At 26.9% G+C, this 23881-nt stretch overlaps 1 protein-coding gene across 1 annotated transcript in view; it reads right to left on the bottom strand.

The window, feature by feature from the left end:
- The window catches only part of LOC107456898 (uncharacterized), a 31726-nt gene extending 8203 nt beyond the window's left edge, over positions 1-23523 (bottom strand). Inside the window, exons 1-5 of the mRNA XM_043040070.3 lie at positions 23322-23523; positions 18799-18869; positions 14574-14952; positions 11094-11632; positions 4705-5051 (exon numbers count right to left, since the gene is read on the bottom strand). Coding sequence (XP_042896004.2) covers positions 4705-5051; positions 11094-11632; positions 14574-14952; positions 18799-18862 — 1329 coding nt within the window. The 5' untranslated portion in view covers positions 18863-18869; positions 23322-23523. The remainder of the gene's footprint in view (positions 1-4704; positions 5052-11093; positions 11633-14573; positions 14953-18798; positions 18870-23321) is intronic.
- Positions 23524-23881: the final 358 nt, after the last annotated feature.

Raw genomic sequence — 23881 nt, 5'->3', positions numbered from 1 at the left:
AAGTTTGGGGTGTGTCACCTTCCTGGTGCAGCAATTTTAATGGCCAGTAGCGTATGCATATATATGTATGTATATATATATATATATATATATATATATATATATATATATATATATATATATATATATATATATATATATATATATATATATATATATATATATATATATATATATATATATATAAACTAAACTCAATGGGACGACAGCCCATAGAGGGCCAAGGCCTACTGTGCCCATCTCAGTATTCTTGACCTTAGGCTATGGGGTGCAGGAGCAGATGTTCCGGTCAGGTGGTCAGCCGAACGCGGGACCCCCAGTGTCTAGTTCCCAAGCATGCTCGGTACACATTTATAGACCCACTGAGGGGATGAATGGCTGAGTCAACCCCAGGACCTGTGGCACGGGATTGCGAAGCGCTACCTCTCAGCCACCAGGCGTCATATATATGTATATATATATATATATATATATATATATATATATATATATATATATATATATATATATATATATATAGCATGCATACTGTAAATAAATTTATTCCTTTTTTTTAAACGATGGTGAAAATAATATTTTTTTTTCTAGACATTTACCGTAGCTTTTAATTTGCGAAAATGAGCCATGGTTCATTTGTAAAAAGAGCACGTTTAAGAGTTTTCAGCTTAGAGAGATAACATGAGGACTTTATTCCAATCTGCTAGAAAATCGCGTTAGAAACCGCTACACAATCGATTTTCTTTAATTGAACCATTTTCTGTTAGGTGAGGACTACAGATACGAACTATTCTTGTTAACTCCTTGTTTTTAGTAGAGTTGATAGTTTTCGCCTTTTATTCTATTTGGTCAGATCAAATCAGAATATAAAATAGCAAACAATGTCAAAATGGACTCTTTAATTTGTGTAAAAGTATTTTGAAATGTTTAGAGCTTTTGTGCGTGATTAATATCATTTTTGTGCTTTGCGAAAATAAAAGACAGAAAATAATTTCTAAATAATCGATGGAATGACTAGACACTATTTAATGTCTCCTATAACATGCATAAAATAAATGTTTATTCTTTTTTACTAATACACAGATGTTTGTTTGAATACCTTTTGGCATTAAAATTACTGCTCTAAGAAGTACGAAGACTTCTCCTTCATTCGCTGATTTGAAGTATGTTTATGATACGCCTACTTAATAGTATTCTATTTAAAATAAAACAGGTAAAAAAATATATACTGTGAAATTTTGCCAGTTTTTGGGTGAAACAAGATATTTTGATTGCCAGAATTTGTAAAATATATAATTAATTGTGTTTAGCGATTAAGCCTAAAGTTTAAAGTTAGAAACTATTTTTTACCCTTACAGTTCGAATCCATTTAATTATGATTAAAAAACTGCAAATACCAAATTATATGGTTTTGTAACCGTTTACAACTAGCACGATTTCAAACCCGTAAAAAGGAAATTTTACTAAGGATTCGACCTAGGTTATGCTATGTTTTTCATTAGGTATTGAACATTGGAGTAAGGTTGTGATTGAGTAGTGTTTCGTCTAATGCACCGTAGAATATGTTTAATTAGTTTATCTATTGGTGCAATCTATTGAGAGATAGAGTATTTTGTGTTAAGTAGCTCTGTGGTGCTACCATCTATACGTTAAAATGAAGGTCTTGTATTACAATGGTCCTGGGTGAGCAATCGGGTAGTGCAGAGCACTGGAAATTCTACATGAGTTTAAAGAATGAAAGAAATATTGTGCAGTCAATACTGAGTTTGTAACAGTCATTCAGTAGTTCATGAGATAGACAGATTAGCCTCTTGTTTTCATAATTATACTTTTTGCCACAAAGCACTCCGTTTCCACAGGTACAAATGATATAGTATTTTTTGAGGTACAAATGATATTTTACGTTATCATTAATAAAATAATGGTTGCTTAAATATATATAAATTTTAAAAAAATTAAAAATAATTCTATTAAAAAGAACAAAAAAAATCAAAGAATAATTAAAAATAATTGGCAAAAAATCATGTCAACTGTCGAGTTTTAAGCATTTGCGCCGTGGGTGAAAAATATAGGTGATCTTTTTTTTCTTTTGGGAAGAAAGCGAATAGCGAATTCTTGTAATCTCGAAATAAATAACATTAAAAGTCTGAGCTTCTAATTTTTTTTTAAAAAAAATGATTTCTTCTCGCATTAAGATTTTACGTTACACTTGTACCATTATGGTGCCATTTATGTAACACATGGTGCACACTCCATTATAATGTGATTTATCATAATGCGTTTATCTTCTGCACACTTTGTTTTAGTAACTCAGTTGAAATATTTATAGTAACGAAATTTCATTGTCTTAAAATTGTTGAAAAATAACAAATTTTAGGTTTGTAAAGACACCATCAGTTTAAAAAACAGGTGCTCCTGCTTATATACAAATCTGAATATTTGCAAACCTTTTAATAGTTTGCTTTAAATCAGGCAACTTACTCAGGTTTTTCGGAATAAGATTTCTAGTTCCCCTAATAAATTCATAACAACTTCTTTCGTTTAACAATTACCATAAGGCAAAGGTTATTACTGATCCATATGCATATTTGTACAACAGGTATATAATTTCTTTCATAAATTTGAAATTTTTATGAATGCATTTGTACTGTAAAAGCTGTTAGATTAAATAACTAATAAATAAGGAATTAAACTAGTAACTAATAAATAATGAATTAAACTACACTCTTTGAGAAATTATTATTGCGCGTTTAACCATAATATAGTTCAAATTTTTTGAAGTCTGAATATGTTGTTAAGCTAATTTACATTATTATATTTTTTAAATTTGGTTATCAGATAATATGACTCAACTTGAATGGAAACATTCACATTCATTCAATACCTTTTATGATGCAACAAATTTCTGCCGCATAAGTGCCTATATCATGTCTCAATGTTGAACCAGTATTTCTGATAGTATAAAATGAAATTGATTCAGCAAATGCAATTTATAATTATTTTTTCTTTCCTTTTTAAGTTTGCTTAATGATTTCCGAAATTAAAATTAGAAAAAATAATAATAATTTCATAAATAGAGGTAATAATAATCGTTGTAATTTAATTTGCATACACTTTCAGAAAAATTGATTTAATGTTAAACCGTAATACCTGTAATCTAAAATATGCTATCACGCAAAATTGCTGCAACCATAATAAGGTGCTTCAATTGACCATGTTTCCGCTTTTGTTGAACCGTGCAAAGGAGTAACTATTGTCTTGATAATATAGTTCAAATGCACACAGTAAGAAAGTTCAATTAAATTTTTAAAAAATTACTAATTTGGCATTAAACTATGAAAAAAAAACTGTATTTTTTCGAATTTCCTCGCTTTCAACAAAGGAAATATTAATTAATTTTAAAAATCTCATGTTACAAATATTTGTTATGTATGTTCCTAATGACTGACGTATAAAATGCGTTGGTGATAATAAAAAAAGAACAAAAGAATCACTAAAAAAATTTAAAAAATGAAACTCTGGAGGAAAAAAAATTCTTTGGAATTTAAATAACTCAATTTTATTAAGTCATCAAAAAAATTGTAGGTTGGATATGCTATCTTTAGCAGCGTTATATGATATTAGCTAAATATTTTACCGCTCTTTCTTTTCTTTTCATTTCTTCTTTTGAAAGTTACGTATCTTACTTGCTTAAAGGAAACTCCGTTAAATATTAAAACATTTCAATTCTATTGAAATTTGAATATGTATGGGTACAATTTAGGGGTCGCATATGTATGAGTATGCATGAGTACGATATGTATGAAAGAGTTTTTACGGGGTTTTTGAGTTCATGAGTGTATTTAGATCTAGTGTTAGTCGGTTCTAGAGTTGGTTGAACAAAGATCGAACATCAAAACACACTCCACAACTAATATTCACTAAAATAAGCTGACGGTAAGAGTTTGGTGGTCTTGCGAAGGCATGATCCATGCTGATTTCATGCGATTTCATGAGACTCAGCTCATTGAAAGCAATTGGAATATACTACAACTAATTGGATGAAATCATACAAAAACTTAAACAATTGCATAGATTGCTCAGCAGATCGTCCTCTCATTGCTCAAATGACTAACGAAACTACAGAAATTAGAACTTCTTCCTCATTTCTAGACTCACGAGGCTGAACCCCTCCCTCTTCCTTACAAATCAGGTGCAAAGCAAAAGGTTTTGGTTATTAAGTTTTTTTAAAGGGAAATAAATGCCCCAAAACTTTCTTTCCAGGAATTCATTTACTCGCGTTCATTAGGGTTTTATCTCACTTGCTTGGACAACTTGCTGCTTACTGTGTAAGTGTGGAGAAAATATGGCAGCGTACTTTGATGACTGAAATAGTTTCGTATATCTATGAAAAAACGTATATTTTTTTTAAACGTATACGTATATTTTTTTTTCGAATTTCTAACTTGACAACCGAGCATTTAGATTTTCAGTAAAACTTTCATTCTACGTTGATGGAAAAAAGACGTTTAAGTTGAACTTTTTCTGTTTTTAAAGATAAATTTTTACTGTAATTGAAGATTTAATGTGCTGGCAATCAAGTCTCAATCATATTTTCGTTTTTGCGCTAAGGAATCTACGATTTAAAAACGAAAATTAATTTTCTAATAATATAACTGCCTTTAAACATTAATATTAAGAAATATTTGTTGCATTTGAATACATTACCTGACAAACTCCCCATGCAGCACCTGCGAATACAGCTATTATAGAAACTATCATCATTTCCAAAGACACCACTTTTTCTGGTTCGTCTACATAGGTTCTTGTGTTGGGATCCATTGAAATTGTGTATCGAAAGGTATTACCTCCAACTGGTAATGGTAAAATATATATAAGAGAAGAGACAACTAATTCACAAGCTGCAAATATGAAATAGGCTGGAGTGTAATCCGGTGTTTCCGCGATATTTGTAAAATAGTCCACCAATGGTCCAATAATGAGCGGAAATATAATCATCGAGCATGCAGGCCATATTCTAGTTCTACCATAAGCCCCACGATGATATGCTCCGGCTAAAAAGAAATGGAAATATTTCAAGTAGGGATAGTTTTTAAAACTAATGTAGATTTTCAAAAAAGAACTAAAACTGTTGCAGGATTAAAAGTTATTATTTTCATTTTACATTGCAATGAATTACCATGAATGAAAAACTGCAGTGGCTTGCAGGGAACAATTGGAACAACAGCTTAGGCAACTAGTTAAAGAGATCATTCAATCGAAGATACTAAGTTTGAACAAATATTTTAGGAAAAATATGATTTTTGAAAGAAGAACATAAATAATGGAATAAATGCATCAAAACTTAAATTTAGTAAAATTAAGGATATTTGTTCGAAATAATGAACTCTTTACCATGGAATAATTTACGCATTTATATAAAAAATAAATTTAATTTAGATATTAAAATTTTTATTGGTATATATTTTTCTATTGTTTGTACACTATTTAATGAATTTACTTTCTTTCTGCACGTCACTAAAATAAAACCTGTTGGTTTTGGAATCCTCAATAAGTTAATACATATATATTCCCAATAGGGAGATATTTTAATAGTCGCCTTAGCTAAAATCGAACAACAAAACTCATTAATGTCAAAACCACAATTTCCTTATAAACTGTTTAAATCAATATTAGTTGCCAAAAAAATCAATTGTGAATTGAGAAATTAAAATGTTTGCCTTAAAACACATTGTTTTATTTGAAAAAATCTAAAATTTGCTCAAATCTGAAGCAAAAGGTAAAATGTTAAAAACTCAAAATCTATTCAACCGATTTCATTCAAATTTCAGATTTTGTTGGTTAAAACTACGCAGTTTTAGCCAACAAAACGTAAATATGTTTCAGTCATGGTCAAATTAAAAAATGAAAAGATAAATAAATTCTTCTTATATAAACTTTTCTAGAGGTCTTATATACTTATATTTCTTACATACAAATTCTACAATTAAAATTAAATTAAGATAAGAATATATTTAGATTCTCTTAAATAGTTCCTGACATCTGTCAAAATTCACTGAAAGTGAAATTTATATTAAAGGTCCCAAAATTTTTGATAGCTCCCCTGTTTAAACTATTAGAACCGTATTTTCCAGTTTACGGCGAAACCCATATTTTGAGGGGAAAGAATGCAAATCCGCCAAACGAAAATTTATTTATTCAGAGGAAGTATATTTTTCGATCTTATTTTTTTTTTTTTTAAAATATCGTCTGCACTAGAACACAAGAAAAATTGCATATTTATGGTTATCCATTTAGATTATAACCTCGATACATTAATATTGCATGACAGCATTTGACAATCCGACCACAAGAGTTATTAGTGTGTTATTTTGAGGGACGATCAAAAATTATTTGAATTTTAAGGTATAATAATGCTTATTTTATTTAAAAAAAAAACAATTTTAAGTGAGAAAATGCAGTTTTTGATCGAAATCAACACAATATTTTCTGAGTTTTGAAACCATTGTCGTATATTTAAATTGTTTTTTCAAGATTTATTCACCCGATTCCGTAATAATATAAAAATTAAATAAATAAATAAAATAAAAAAATAGCATATTAAGATTACAAATTCGAACCATAAGGATTGCATGTCACCACTTGACAATCTGATCAGTAGAACAAAAGTTATTGAGATGTTCCGTTTTTATTTTGTGCTATAGAAATCGAAGTTAGTACATATTATCATTAAAACTGAGAAGAAAACGTCATAGAAAATTGTCGTTCACTCTTGATATTACTATTCATAGAAACCTGTTTTTTAGCCGAATTAAATATTTCTTTTGTTACGTTTTTAGTGATGATGACATAACATGATTAAACGGAAGATGAATGCATCAAGCGTGAAAGAAGACATGAATTAAATATTAAGTAGATGAAACAACTGTTATGACATTCGTTTAGAAACTTTTCTAATTTTGATATGGTAGTGTCACGATAATAAATATCCTTGTTTAAAATATAGAAATGATATCATTAGAAGATTATTTAATCATGTTGCATGCGTTATCTCAAAATAACCCTTGTAATTAATATGAAAAGCTTACCTGTAGTTATCGGTTTAAAATATATGTATTATTTTATGTGAGTTTAGGAATCTGTAGTAATTTTCATTGGGAATGTACGGTTGATGCCTTTATAATAGAAAGTTATTGTGTTTTAGTAAACGGAATATTAAAAATAAATATAAAAAGTTAGTAGTAAAGGCAGTTTAAATAAGCGATGGTAATTTGAAAAAATATAAGAAGTAAGTAAAAATATTATTTAAAAAATTAAAAAAGTGATTTGTAATATTACTAATACAAAGTGGTGCTAATTTTAAAAAAAAGTGAGTTATAGTCGTAATTTGAAAAAAAAAAGTAATGTTAAGGTAAAAAAATAAATAAACAATAAAAAAGTGAGCGGATAAATGCAGTATGCAAAATGAATATAGATACCAGATAGATAACATTTATAGCATACAGCACCAGATACCATGGATACCATTATGATTCAAGTACAAATTGCGCAATGAATTAGTACTGTAAACACTGAATAACTTAGTTTCTGTTTAAAAAAAATAAAATTTTTTGTTACATAAATTTATCATGATTTTTATAATTAAGCATATTTTGAGAATGATTAAGATGATACAATTTTTTCACATACACGCTATTTTTTATCATTCATGCTTTTATGGTGGTTTAAATTTGCATAACTTTAAAATTACTAGTGTCGAAAAATCAGCCCAATTTGTTGATTTTTGCTATTTTCAGATTAAACTCATCTTTAATAGATAAACTTATTCAACAGAAAGCACTTTATTCCGCTTTCATAAAAATTTCTCTGCATACAAAAAAAAAGAGTTTTTGTCGCTTGCGATTGACATTACACAGGAAATGTTCACGTGTTCTGTGAATAGCAAAATAATAATTGCAAACAGATTGTTCGCAGCTGTTAAATTGACGCGACTCTTACATCACATTTTAAAAGGTTTAACTCTTTTCAACTCACTTATGTCATTATCCTCTAAACCGTCGCTGGTCAATTTATGCGAAATGCATTGCAACGACAATACAATTTAACTTTTGAATTTTCCTGTAATTCTACTCATCAAAAGATATTTGCCAAGTTATAAATCACCAGAGTGACAATTTATAAGAAAGTGCATTGACATTAGTGTTTTTATAAATTTATATTCACTTTTTTTGTCTGTCCGAGACCACCACATCTTCATTTTTACATAGAGACTTATAACATTTATCTAATTAAATCAATTGTACTTTAAATAGTTTTTAAAAAACTTGTTTCTGTTGCGTGGCAACAGTGAAACTGATTATTTAGGATCAACAGAAAGCCATGAAATCCAGAAAGAGCAGAGAGCCGTGGAAACCAGAAAGCCACGAAACTTCATTTCGGACAATTAGCCAGCTACACTTGGATCAAGTTATTAACTGTTCTTAGTTTCGTTGTTCTTTAGTAAAATTAAAATAACTTTTTGTTCATGAAATAAATAGTTAAATCGGCTTAAATTTATTCCTCAAAAAGAGTTCCTTTTTTCGTTGAAAAAAGTTTCTGTGGAATTAGAGTATGTTGATGTGAAAAATTTTAAAATATTTTTCAACAAACATACTAAATGAAAAACTAAAAATTGAAATAACTAAAGTAGGAATTAGGAAAGTAGGAAAATTCAATGCCAATATAATACCGAATAAATACATGTGATGAAAAATAATTAAAATTGTGAAAAATTCCCTAGAGGAGCATAAATTGCTATGTTTGATTTTGATTATGTAGTATAAATAATAAGCACAAAAATTCTACATATAATTCAAATATCAATGAACCAAATGGTTTATTTATAAATTACTATACCACATATGAAACACAGCTGATTGTAAGAACTCGTTCATACTTGTCAATAGCTATGGAAAATTAAAACTAAGGAAAAAATAAATTTTTGAAGAAATTTTGTCAACTTTTTTGTTTCATTTTTCATTGAAATACGTGGAATTTTAAGATCTTCATTAATTAAATCCCCGTAAAAAATTTTTTTTCTTTATAATACTTAAATACATTTTAAATATTTAATAATGAAGGTCTACAATGGGTTAATATTAAGCTTAAATTTTTTTTCTTCTTATGAGCAAATGTCACTTGCGGGACGACTTAGCTCAATTTTCCCTCGTGTCCCACTAGTGATGAACTAACGGTAAATTAGAAAAAATAATAATTGAAATATTAATATTATTTATAGCATTACCAAAAATATTGCAAAGCATTTTCAAAAGTTTATACTTTATGAAAATTAAAATGATAGTTAAATTACTTTTTTTCCGATTTGCTAAATTCCTGGATTTATTTCAAAAAATGAAATTTTTACAATTTCAGCTCCATCCCTCACGTGATGCTTGCTTCAATTTCATAAAAAAACAATTTTTAGACTTTTTGAAAAAGTACTACTCTTAAAATTTAAAAAATCCTATTTTATTAAAATTTTCGCATTATTAATATTTTTTAAATATAAAAACTACAGCACATTTAATAACGAAAATGCCGTAAAAAATTATTCTCCTTGTGACTGTGAAAGGGTCCTATAAATAACATGATATATAACTTCGTTATTGAACAAGATGAATTTAAAGTTGAGTATACCATAATTGAATAGTCCATCATTCAGCAGAGATGAACTGAATATGCAAATTGTTTCAAATGTCGATAATTTCGTGCTCATAGACTTTATTGCATCGATGGTTTCGCGCACAAGGGCTTCATTTACAAAGCGTATGTTGTTTTACTAAGAACTTGTTTGAGAGTTATTTCATTCAAAAGTCATATTTTCATCGTATTTAGGATTTTCACAAGGAATACTTAATTGTAAATTCATTGATGATGATAATGAGAAAGTGGCCTTTTAAATTTACAGAAAAATAAGTAAAAAAAAAAAGCTTAACATTCGAACATAATAGTTATTAATTCGGAAAAAACGGCATTTTGACACTATGAAACTGTTAACTGTTCATCTGGTAAGAGAAAAATCTGATACAAATACCAAAGCTCAAGAGCTACGTTAGTTCAAACTGTTGACGTGAAAAGAGACAACAGTCTATCTGCTGAAAATGAAAGCTAACATTTCAATTTATCTCTCATGAATTATTTCAGTCTATTCCAATTTATCTCTGAATAAATATTTCAATCTATTATATGTTAAATATTTTTTTTAAATATCATTAAATATTTTGATCAAAATTTATCTCTAAATGTATCATTATTTATTATTTCAATCTATTTTAATTATTCTTTGATGAAATATTTCAGTATATTTCAATTTATCTCCGATTAAATATTTCAACATATTTCAATTTATCTCTGACTTAATTTCCATTTAAATTCGTAAACTGTATTTTTACGAGCCATTAATCTTTCTTGTAAATAGTTAAATAATTCTTAATGATTAGGTTGGCTATCTTTTATTAGTTTTACTTACAATTTTCTGTATTCAGTTAGGTCATAATCTGTTGCTTGTACGGTTAACAGAAAGCAATGGTACAATGTAATTACAAATCTACATAAAAACGTGACATTATTTAAGTAAACGTGAATTATTTAAATATTAAGAAATTAAGTAAGTTTCGTGAAATTATTTTACTAAGTAGTCATTAAATAAGTATAAGTAATTAAGTGATATTATTAAGTATAAAACATAAAATACTTATGTTTGAAAAATTAAGAAACAAAATTAGCTTGTTTTTTCTCTTTGTTAAAACTCATTAATTATCTGTTTTTCTAGAAACATTTATAACTAGGAGAAAAGTTCTTTATATATGAGACACTTTTTTAAAATTAAAATTAAAACATAACAATTGTTATAATGCTCATAATTAGGTTTGAAGTTTTGATAAAGTTTGATGTTCCACGCCTAAAAAGTTAGTTTTTGTGTAATTTTGAAATCAAGTAATTTTTTTAATAATTATAAAATTACGTAATTATATACGAAAAACATTATTTCATCAAATTTAAAAAACAACTAACATCTAAAAAAGCAATTTGATAAATAAAACATAGATTTATAATACCTTGTATGACTCGTAAAGTTATTCCTTCAAGAAGACAAAGTGCACAAATGAAGAATGAATCAGCAATAGTTCTTAATCCAAGATACATCCAAAAAGTAAGAGACAAATCTCCAACAACATCGAAACATTTGGGCTTTTTTCCATCAGTTTGCATTGACAGAAGACATTTTATGCCCACGACATCATCAGCTGCTGATCGTCTACAGAATACTGAGTCATGCGTCTTTTCATCCACTTTAATAATAGTTCCTGTAGTTGCAGGAACAAAATTGCACACATTGAGAGATGGAGAATTGCCATGAATTTCTGTAAAGGAAAACTCTTTGGATGATACGTTTCTGTATTCTGTAAATTGCCATGTTCTGAGATCGGAAACAAATTCTAAAATTGAATTCTCTCTAAATTCTGGATCGTATACAAGACAGAAATTTGTAGTGTTCACTGTAGAACGAAAACACATGTGTAATGGATTTGTTGAATCTGAAGAATAGGGTCGTATGTCTTCTTTTTCTTTGTTCTTGAATTGGCAATAAGATAATCTAAACAATGAAAAATTGTATGAGTTCGAGAAAATATACTATTTCTGCCATATTACAATACAGTAGGGTTTCCATACAGCGAATTTCTCCTTAATGCAAACATTTTTAACTCCAGTATCAAATAATATTCAAAATATACTCCATATAACAAATTAGTTGTCTTAATATAACTGATTTTACAAACATTAATCTTTTCAATTTTCATATATTTACAAGGAAGTTGCAATGGAAATTCAGAATAAAAATATTAGAAAGAAACTGAAAAATAAAAGATGATGTAACATTCTCCAAAGTTTTAGAAAAGGACAAATAGGGTTAATTACTAACAAAAATAATTTTTTTTGAATGAAAACAATGTTAAAGACAGAGGGAATGACAAGAAATAAATAACACAATGATAAAGCCAGCAAAGTGACAGTGAAAAGGAAGTGATACAGTCAAAATCTTATTGAATTGAAATTCTAAGATCACTCGAGACAGTTAAAAATGGTCTCCGGAATAGAAAAATTTTTAATTAGAATATTAAAAAGAAATGGAAGAATAAAAAAATTATGGGACACACTTAAAATTTAGAGAGTTAGAAAGAACTGGTAAGATTTCATATCTTATGAATGGAAAGATTTTTAACGAAGACAATAAAAATACAGAAAGAGGAGAAAATGATAAAGACCTCATAATTGAAAGTAATTTCTAAAACAAAGATTTAATACAGCCAAAATCATATTAGACTAAAATGCTAAGATATTCGAAATCGAAAGAAAAAGAGAATAAAATTTGCTCAACTGTATTTTTAGATCTCTATTTAAATGCAAAAATTTATTAAAATCAAGAATTGAAAATTATTTAAAAAAACACGGAGATTTTCAAGTAAAGTACGTACTAGTACTAGTAATCTCAAATGTTTTGCCTTCACTTTTCAGCAATTTATTTTCATACAATAGAAATTAATGATTTTAATGAATATATGATAAACAATAACTTCATTTTTTTAAAATCATAATTTTATGCTTCTGTACTTATCGCGCAAACTAATAAGTTTGTAGATTTAATTAAGCAATTGCAAAATTATCTAACCTCTGAATAACGAAATTTTCTCTATAGCAAGTTAACTAGGTTAAATGGGCTTTCTTAATAAGTTTATTTTAATGGATTTAAATTCTTATGATTTTACTCTAGAGTACGTTTCAATTGGATCAAACTTAGTAGTGAGTGAAGATGAGTTTGGCTTGCAAACTAAACAAATATATGATGGCATTTCAATTTTCGAGGGTTGGGGGACGACCTTGAGCACAGGGCAGAGCCCACTAGTTTTAAATTAATTATCATAATATAACAAAATGTTAAAAATTGAATTTTTTTTAGAAAAACCAAACCAATTTCCTTTCTTAGGACTTATGGTTGATGTACCCAGAATGTGCATTGAAAACATCATTTTCCAATTTCACACGTGCAGCGCATGCTAACTGTCAATGTTGGAAAAATCTCCAGTTGAAAGTGTTTACAATTATCTTTATTAAATTTAAAATTACTTCTTCAAAAATTTTAACGCGTCTTCTTCTCTTTGAGTGCATAAAATAATACGTCTCTATCAAGGAAATCAATGACGATCGACCATAATGAATTGATTAAAAAATTATATGCGTTATATTAAGACACATATTAAAGCGAAATGCACTTGCAACTTGCAAGCGACTTCTCTTAAACAAGTTCGTATAGACATCGATATTAGTCATTACAAGAACAATCTAATGTTTATTTCATTTTTTAGTATCGATTTATGGAACATGCTCTGATGATCTATACGAAAGAAGGGAAGTATATTTTTTCAATCATAATATCAGCGAGATTTTTGACTACTTATTATCATGCCAAAAATTTAACCACTTCAGTTCTTTTTGATATGAGTATACCTGCCCCAAGTGTTCCTTTTAAACTGTTGAGATAGTAAGCCCCATAGTTGTTATTTTCGGTAAAATGACACTTAAGCCCTATTGTTTTAGTAAGGGATCATTACTTCATAATCGAAATGTTTTTTTTTTTTTTTTAAAGCTTATTACCCCGTGTAATTTAAAGGTAATTAAGGGATTTAATAGAGATCGAGGGAGTATTTTAATCGAGATTGCATTGATTGCATAATATACAATTATGGTATTACATACCGGCATTTTGGGTGCATCATCCCTAAAATCTATTTTACCATAAAGTAGTATGCCGTACGTTGTACAGTAATATTTATATAATTAGAGTGATTTAGTGATTTTACGATAATTATTACTGTAAAAATTATGATATCTCAGAATTTTTGTTCCGTAACATGTTTAAATAATAATTGATTTTACGATAAAAGTACCAGCACCCTGGGTGCTGGGGAAAAAGAATTTGTGAAAAAGAGATGTTACTAAGTTACAAAAATGGTCCATTGATGCTTTTATCTCAAAATTTGAACTAGTGATGACATTTGAAAATTTCCATACATATGTTCAACATGTCTATCTTATATTTAAAAACAAACCTCTCGTACAAATGGACCATGCTTAGCTAACATGATTAAATTTTACATTTTTTTATGTTTTAGCCTAATACCCTGAGAGGTTAAGTGGTTAGGACATAAAAATTGCACATTAACACTTCAAGCCCGAAATTCAAACCAGTAATATCTCTGCAAACTGCTTCACAGAATTGATACATGACTATTTAATATTAAATAAACATTTTTGGCATAATTTATTTCATTTGTAATTTAATTTTTTGTTTTTAGCCATTGTAGCGTTTTATAACTAAATACTTCTGATTGAACCAGGGATTTCCAATCGTGAAATTCGAACTAATTTAAAAAAAAAAAAAGGAAACACGACTAACTTATTCGAAACACGTTTTCGAGGGCTTTTATTGAAAATCATGCTTATATCTAAATAAAATACAATAACAAAAATTATCTTACTTGAAACGAGTGTTAGCGGACCATGCAGAAGCGACATCAGAACACGTTTCATAATTGGCACATTTTTCAAGGTTGATTACTGCATTCATTGATGATGAGCAATCAAAATCCAATTGCGGTTGTTTTCCAATTCTGTTTATTTTAGGTACTGCAAGTAATGCAGTATATGAAAATATTGATATGAAAAGAGATAAAGAAAAGCAAAGTTTATAGAGATATCTTCTCGGAGAATTTCCTCGTTTCTCAGCAAGAGTACCAACTAAAAGAGGTATCAACAAGCAAATTAGACCAGATGCTACGTGAACCCATATAGAATGCCATAAAGTTAATCCAATTGAACGCATATGGACGCTGAGAAATGGTATAATGCATGATATGCCTATAAAAATGAAATAATTATCAGCTTTTTAAACATAACAGTCAACGAAAAATAAATGTAAATGTAATAATTCGGGAAAAAAATTTGAATTTTTTTTATGTAGTACTTAGTACTAATAACCAAATTAAATAACAAAGCTAACAAGAAACGTGATTTCTCGAAATTAACGTACTTCTAAATGAATTTTAAACTCTTGACGCAAAAACATTTAGGAGATAGTCGACCTCGGGTAATTGTGTTTGCAAGCTATATGGTAAGAAGAGAGAGGGGAAATATTAGTAACTTAACATTATTTTTATATTGATAAAAAAATTATTGCTGAAAAACATATTTGTTAGACAAAGTTGTTGTTGATAAGATAAAAAAAAAAGGGAATTCTGATTTAAAAAAAACCCAAAATTTACGGTGTTTAAGTCATTTTGTTCTGAATGGTACTGGTTTATCAGAAATTATGGATTTTAAAATAATAATTATTGTCCACAAGTTGGCAACGCTAAAAAATTAACTCTAAACATTAATTAAATAGAATTACTATAAACTTATCAGACAATTCTTTTGGTGATATCCCTCATTTTACCATTCATTTAGCTATTCAAGATTTTGCTGGTAATTAAAACTTCGAATAAAATACTAAATAAGAATGTTAAAATTAAGTTTAATCTATAATTTTTTATTTAAGAAAAACACATATTAGTAATGAGTATTAACTTATTTTTAATTTATATTATAAGTTAGAGAAGCCTACATTTGTGTGAGGCCAATACTTTGTATTTTGTTAGCAATATAAGATTTATAAAAAAAAGGAAATAATATGTGCATACATATTTTATTTATTCAAAATCTTCTAATATCTATCAAGATTTTATTTATAAAATTATCGATCATAGTGATATTGAAATCCTAATACAATACTAGTTACTCCCTTTCCATTGCATCATATTAGAACTAATTTATATCTGAATTTCAGACATTGTTACAGATGAAATAAAAATACACTCATGGATAAAAAAATTAGCACACCAAGAAGGAGTCGTCTAAAGGAAACGAAATTTTACATACGTAATGACTACTTTGATATAAGTAAATGATTAGAAAGTCAAAGATTATCGTTTTTCTTTGATTTTCTAATCGTTTACTTATATCAAAGTAGTCATTACGTATGCAAAATTTCGTTTTATTTTGATAACTCCTTCTTGGTGAGCTAATTTTTTGTCCATGAGTGTATGATACGCTGGTAGTCATTTTTACTTTAAAAGAAAGTTAAGATTATGATACTATCTATTTTAAACATATACTATCAGACAGCAGAGGGTGCAGCATAATTATGGCAACTGACTCATTTGCATGGAGACAGGAATTAATAGGAGAATCCCAGTTTTATTTCATGAATATTGTTTTATACCATTCAGACTATGCAACACTTCCCAGGAATCATACGTTTTGATAATGTTCTAAATTTACCTTATTATACTACCTAGATGATAAACTTATATTCAGATTTGTGAACCTCCAAAACCTTTTGAAAAATTCATGCAATGAGATATTAACACGATCATGTAAATTCTAACGATGCAAATCTAAATTTGCTTTATTTTTGGTTGTATTAGAATTTATTAGCTAAAAGAGGTTGGTCTAAGATATGCTTGTGTTAGAATGCATTTAGTTTGTAAATCATCTAGACATTATATTAGTTAATCTAATGATAAAAGTTAATAACAAAAGTCATCCATATAACCAGAGATTTTACTTTATGTTTGTTAAATCATACTATTTTTAAACATTAATTTAAGCTGCAACACTTGTTTTAAAATACAACACTTGTCTGTACGTTAAGATCTAAATGTATAATTTAGGGAGTTGGAGCTAATATTGATATAAGCGTACGCTTTTAGATAAAGTTTCAAACTAAAAAGTCAAGTCCTAATTTTTCAGAAATAAAAATTTCTATATTTTAAAGATAAAAAGTTGAAGAAATAAATATAAATGTAAACAAAATTCTTGATTTACGTTATTTATTTACACTTTATTAAAATTTTTTTGAAGATGTAACACTTGTTTCTAAATCCATTAAAACCAAATGTAAAATTTATTTAAAATTTCAGAATTATTACACTTTTTCCTATCTATGAAAAATAATATTTACATCAACAGCAAACAAAAATATAGAAGTATCAAACTTGATCATTTTAAGAATCATTTTACTTTAATGGTCTATGGATAAAAACGCTCCTCTATGAAATTGAAGATAATGATACGTGTAAACTTCTACATAAGGATTTCAACTATAAAATCTCAGTTTTCTAAAAGATCATTTTTGTTCCTAAAGTTTTTATTCAGATCATCGACATAATTAAATCTTAATATAACTATAAAAGGAATAGTATTATGAATAAAAATGATTTTATCAAATTTATGTGTCTGTATTAATAGTATATTTTGTATGAGTGTGCTTGTGTCTAGCCATAGCTTTGATAGACGTGAGTTTGTTTTTGTTGAGCATTAGTAAGATTTTAAAACACTTTAATTGCTATGATTAAAAAAAGCTGTTAAACCAAATTTTTCCATTTTTTAAAATGATTTGCAGATATTAGATATTTAGTAGCTTTTAAATAAATGCAACATTTTTTTAATTTTTTAAGTTGGATTTAAGATATAATTTTCCTTAAATTGGATAGTTACAATAAAATAACAGTAGAAACGAAGTTTTAAATTTTCATTATAGTGGAATAAATAATAGCATTTAAGTCAACTAAATAATACTAAGAATGATGTTTTAAATATTTTATAAAAGTTAATCATTATTAAAACTCTAAATCTAATAAAATAAACATTATGCATTACTTAAAAAGACTAAAATGAATATGAAAAAAGAAAAAAAACATGCAAAAGACAGATTTCTTTTTATTTTATATAAAAATACGTTCATGTTTCTATGTTTCTACGTTCATGTAAGAATTCATGTTTCTATCCCTTGGACACAGAATCTTTTTAAACATATTTTTGATACTTCATTATTTTGTATTTATTTTGGTAAAAATAAGTTAAAAATATTATTTTTAGCATTTTAATAATTGAAAACACAGCATGAATACCACATGAAATACCGGTGTTTTCTTGTACTTTTAATGTAAACCAGACAATAATTTCTCAAATTTGTACTTATTTGCAGTTATTTAGATCTAAGAGAAACATTTATTCAGAATTAAAATTTCATTAGTTTTCAAAATCAATTATTTTTGCATTTTTGAATACAACTGAAAAGAATTCAACTTTGAATACAACTTTTTGAATACAACTGAACTTTTTTTTAAGATTTTATATTTTATAACAAATATAATTCCTATAATCTAACAGAATTTTTTTAGTTGCTATTAAACTGTTTTTTATAATGAAAAAATACCAAAAAATATTTTTCGCTTGTAATTAGTGTTAGGAAAAATAAAATAAAATAGGCACCGATGCCCAATCTGCATCAAAGGGTTAATGTGTTTTATGAATTTTAAGAACAAGCTTAATGAACAAAAAATCATTTATTCCCTAATTTTTTTTTCTTCAAATAAAGATTTAATAGGAAATTGTTATATACTCTATTAATATAATTTATTTTCAAAAAATTTTTTGTTTGAAATTTAGCAGGAAGTAAAATTCAAATACGAATTTTGGGTGTAATCATGGATTTACCGAATTTAATCATTTAAAAATGATTGTAAATGTAAAAAATTTCATACTTTGTTGATTTAAAAAATGGCATTTGTTCGAAATAAAAATCAAAAAGGATAGAAACAGTATTTCATGTTGATAAAATATTTTAAATTAATATATCAAAGAAAATGATGATAAATTTACCTCCATAGAAGATGAAATTGATGACATTCAGGGAGATTGTAGACTTCGATTCTGGGGAGATCATAATATTTCTGAAAAGAAATAACATTTCTTATTGTATGAATGATAGAATAGATTATGATTGAACGGAATGCATTCGTAAAAAGATTCGTCACTTAATAGAAGCGAGAGAATCAAAATATTCTTTAAGGAAGCATAAGAAATGTTCTATTTCTTCACCATTTGCTGTGAGTTACTAATTATGTTCTATTTTTGACAAAACATGATCATTGCGTCTGCTATTTGTTCTATAGATCTCATTTTAAGTTGATATTCAGTCTATATCATAAATTACTTCTGTTGCATCCGAATTTTTTTTAAGGCGTTTATTTCTTTCGTTAAAAAAATGCTGAGTCAAGTATTAGAGAGAATTTTATTTCTTATTTACATGGAGAAATACTATGTAATACTTACTTATTTTAAATTCTAAATATAATTATTGAAAAAGTTAACATTATTTTTTTATATAGACATATTAGAAGCTTTAACATTTAGTTAACTGTAAAGCATTTTATAAGAGCCTTTTGGAAAATTTTAATTATTCATTAGACATTATTATTTCTCTAATTAAATAAAGAAATATCGCTAAAAGTTGTATTGAAATTTTAACTGCATTTAAATTACATTTTGAATTAATCCTTGGTATCAGGTTTTGAATATTATTGTCTTCTGATAATATTTGAAATTTTTTCAAAATATAAGCAGTAATATTTCATGGCCTCAATATTGCATAAATAACAAGAAAATATGATTAAGTAAAGTTTGTATAACGGATTAACAATATTAAACTCTAATTTTATTGTGAAAACTATAATACCTTTTTAAAAATGTTTTAATTCAAATGCATTTTTCAGTATTATAGGTAGCTGCAGAAAATACCGAAATAAATTAACTGATCTTCTTTTTGAACCAACTATGTAAAATGCTTTCGATTTTTCTTTTTAATAAAATAAAAGTAACTGTTACATGCGTCAAAGAATTCGTGATAGGTGTTCTGCAATAAAGAAGAAGAAAAACACACACTTTATTGAAATCAAATTTTTTTAAAAATAAAAATAAAGTAAACCAAGTATATAGGAGTTGAAGTTTATGAAGATTAGTATGAAGTAGTAAAAATAATCTTTATAACAGTAATATTATATAAATAATTTAACAAAAATAAACTCTGATTTTACTGTGCACTCGTTTCTATAATATTTCCTTGAATAATTTAATTTTTCGGGTGTATTTTTAAGAAACTACAGAAAATTAGTGCCTTTTTTTTAATGATCATACAAAATATTTCAAAAATTGCTTCAAAAAATGACAAAAATAAATAAACAAATAAATTATTTACATGTCTTCTTAAAATGTTTTCAAATGTTCTTTTTATAAAGAATAAAAAGATTCTATTACATACATCAATGAATTTGTGATATGTTTGATGCATCAGAGAAGATAAAAAGGGGAGTTCAAAGAAACTGATGCATTGAAACGTCATTTGTAAATAAATTTAAAAAATAAAAAGTTCTCAGCTTATTTTTAGTTTGGAGATACTTATAAAACATATAAATAATTCTTTTCTTAAAGTTTAAAAACGTGTTTTAGATTTACTTTGAATTAAAAAAGAGCGTGCAATTAAGAAAACGTTAGGAAACTTATTCTTAAACATATATATTAAGAAGAATTTTGCTTGTTTCTTTGCACGCAAATTTTTTTTCCCTTGATTTAGACATTAGTAGTTTTTAACAAGTGGTATTGAATGTTTCTTTTATTTTCAAAAGTTTTTGAAGCGTTTTATTAACCAGGAAATATTTAAAAAAATGAGTACAAATAATTGCATTCTCTTTCTGCTTTAAAAATTGGTAATTTTGTATTATTTTAACAATTTATTAGGATTTAAATTTTTCTTTCTAGCAAGGCAATGTTACTTTTTTAAAAGGGAAAGATTTCATTCGATTAAATTGATTTAACTTATTATTATTTAACTTATTATTATTTAACTTATTATTATTTAACTTATTATTATTTAACTTATTATTATATAACTTATTATTATTTAACTTATTATTATTATTTTTAATGTTCTAAAATGTATCTGTGAATCTATCGAAACAAATGTTAAGAAGGATCGTTGAGCGAAAGTGTTTTTAGAATTGTTAATTTGAATGAAATAAATTATGATTTTGTTGTAAAACAATTCTATATCTAGCGTTACAAGGTTTAAGAATATAATCTAAATGTGCTAGGTATGAAATTGTAAATGAACACATATTTTCATTTTATAAAGTTATTGAATACGAAGTTTTGCGAGTAAGATAAAAAAAAAAATCTGAGATAGATGTACAGTAGTTCTTTTTTTCATTTATTGAACACATACAAGTAATTGCCTTAGATTGTTTTTATTGGTATCAAAATTGGGAATTATTTCACCCTTTAATTAAATTTCAAAGTGTTAATGCGAGCTCTGAAGGAATTTTAATTTTGTTTTAAGATCTAGCAACACAATCTTAGGACAATTACTTACAAGTCCAAAAAAATTTCGTCCAAATAACCATTATTAAATATTTTCTATTAAATGGATTAATTGGCAGGATGAACTATTAGCTAGTTATGTTAAGGTTAAGCAAAGTGAAATGTGAGTTGATGACTAGGCCATATTGGTCTACCTACGTTAATACATCATCATCAAAAAGGGGGACTGACCACTTGGGCATGACCTATTGGTCAACTTCGCTTTTTTCCTTGTTGTAACTTGATTCTAATTTTCTTCTTCATCTGTGTGCTTCCCTCTTTCACATTTTGTTTCGACATTGAAGATGGTCACATAAACTCCCATAAACTTATTAGTTGTGTTATTTTTATGCTGCTTAGCACAGGTAAATGTGTTTCTTTTTAAAATATAAAGTTTTCGTGATTAATAATAAAGTAAGGGATAAATATCAGTTAATAAGATTTTAACCAATAATTATCTTATTATATATAATGAATTTCCCTAAATTTTCTTAATAGGCAGTGTACTTCATCACTATGCACATTTCCTATTTTAAAAAATTGCGCATTTATAATAAAAGCTATTCCAAATTAACCGAATTTCTATTCTCTTTAAAATAGAAAATAGATGAAAATTTCAGGAAACATAAAGAAGTATTTAATTAAACTAAGAAATAAGTAAAGAAAAAAAAATTTTTTTACTGCTTTTCTATTTTTCCCGCTTAACGAAATTAATATTTTAACGAAAATGCCGTACTCATAATAATTGCTCAACCGAAAACTTTCTTCAAAATTTAATACAAATTCTCTGGTTATTAAATTTAGCTACGAAGTACAATGAGTAGCCTTATTTTAAAATTAAGTTTACATTTATGTAGTTATTAATCATGGTGTTAGTGAATCATCGGAAAACCTGAACTTAATTGAAACAGCTGTTATTACATTTTTAAAATCATTTTTAAGCCATTTCATGGGGTTTTTGTACAAAACGTACTTTTGTAATATTTTCATAAAAAATATTAAAATTAAATTACTCAGTTCCATTTTAAATGATTAAACTCTGGAACTACGAAAATATCACATTCCACACAGAAAAAAGAAGAAATAAACAAAGCAAACAATAAGTGTAAAAAATGTTTTAATTTTGATAAAATGTTTTGCTTTACTAATTGTAAAAATTAAATAATTAATAGATTGGTGGAAATTAATCATCTGTTGCTCGGAAAATTACAGTTATAAATATTTCGAAATGAAATAATTATTTTATAAGTACATTAAATAATTCATTAATAAAAGTACCTAAATAAAGACGCGTGTGTGGCGTGTTTTGATATTTAATTTTTATTTTATTTGCGTGATTTAATTATTCAATTATGGTACTATAAGTTTCACACATTATTAAAGTTCATTCGGTTTACATTTCTGAGGAAGGAAAAAAAAAACAATAATTTAAAAATCTCAGAAAATAGTTTAGAGCCAGAGAATTAAAAATTAGAGAAAAGTTACAAAAAAAAAAAAACATATTTTTCCTAAGAAAATCATTTTGTTGTGTTTCTTCTGTTGTTAAACTTAATAAACATATAGTTTTGCTCAGTTGCTATCTGGAAAATTAATGATGTATGAGTAAAATAGAAGAATTGATGAAATTTTTTTTTTAAATAATACTAAAACTACTTTTTCATCTTAAAATATTGTGAGAATAAATAAGTTTTCATTCATTTTTATTTTTAAGTACATACAATTTGGATAGAATGGTTGCGAGTTTATGAAACAAGTAACTTCAGTCTTTTGCCTCATATATATTTGCACAAGTCTCTAAATCGTTTTGTAAAGAATTTTAAAGATTAATAATTTCATGTAGTAAAATTTTTTGCTAAAAATTTATTTTATAAGAACTCAATATACTAATGCTTATCTAAGACGACCTCACGAAAAGGATATGTATATATATGAGTTTTCAGAAACTATAAAATCTAAAAAATAAATTAATACAAAAAACAAACAATACTTACATTCTTCGCTATTTTGGAGGTTGGTCTGTAATATCTTCAATGCTCGCTATTTTTCTTCGTTTGATCAACCGGCCTACGTACCCGTATTTCAGCGTATATTTTCGGCCCGTCGGTGAAAAAATTCATGAGCTTTTCCTTACCTGTTAGTGGTGGACAAAAACCGGTTTTCACCCCTGACGAGCGAAGGGTCGCCACCTTTTGCGAAGTTAAGTTTATTGCAGGGTTATCACATGAAGAGTTTTTAGATTATCTTTTTTTTCTTCTTCTTTTATTCTATGTATCATTTGGCTGTTCTCACTTTAGAAAAAAGTCGCTACATGTTTTGTTTTGACTTTTGGACCTTCTCTGTCCATCGACCTGTTGTATTCTTTCAGTTCGTGGGGGGTTCATTGTTTTTCTTTTGTTCAATAGCGTAAGTCTCTTATTAGATATTCCGGTGAAAGGAATATTTAATTGTTTTTTTAAAATTGATTATTTTGTTTTTGTGTGCCTTAAGAATTGAACAATAAATTGGAGTTCATTATGGAACCTTCTCCAATCTCATATTCATCGGTCATTAT

Source organism: Parasteatoda tepidariorum, chromosome 11 (assembly GCF_982258835.1).
Source record: "Parasteatoda tepidariorum strain Cologne lab strain chromosome 11, Ptep-v5.0, whole genome shotgun sequence".
Lineage (NCBI taxonomy): Eukaryota > Metazoa > Arthropoda > Arachnida > Araneae > Theridiidae > Parasteatoda > Parasteatoda tepidariorum.
The sequence above is the reverse complement of the archived record's forward strand: the minus strand, read 5'-3'. Positions and strand labels throughout refer to the sequence as shown.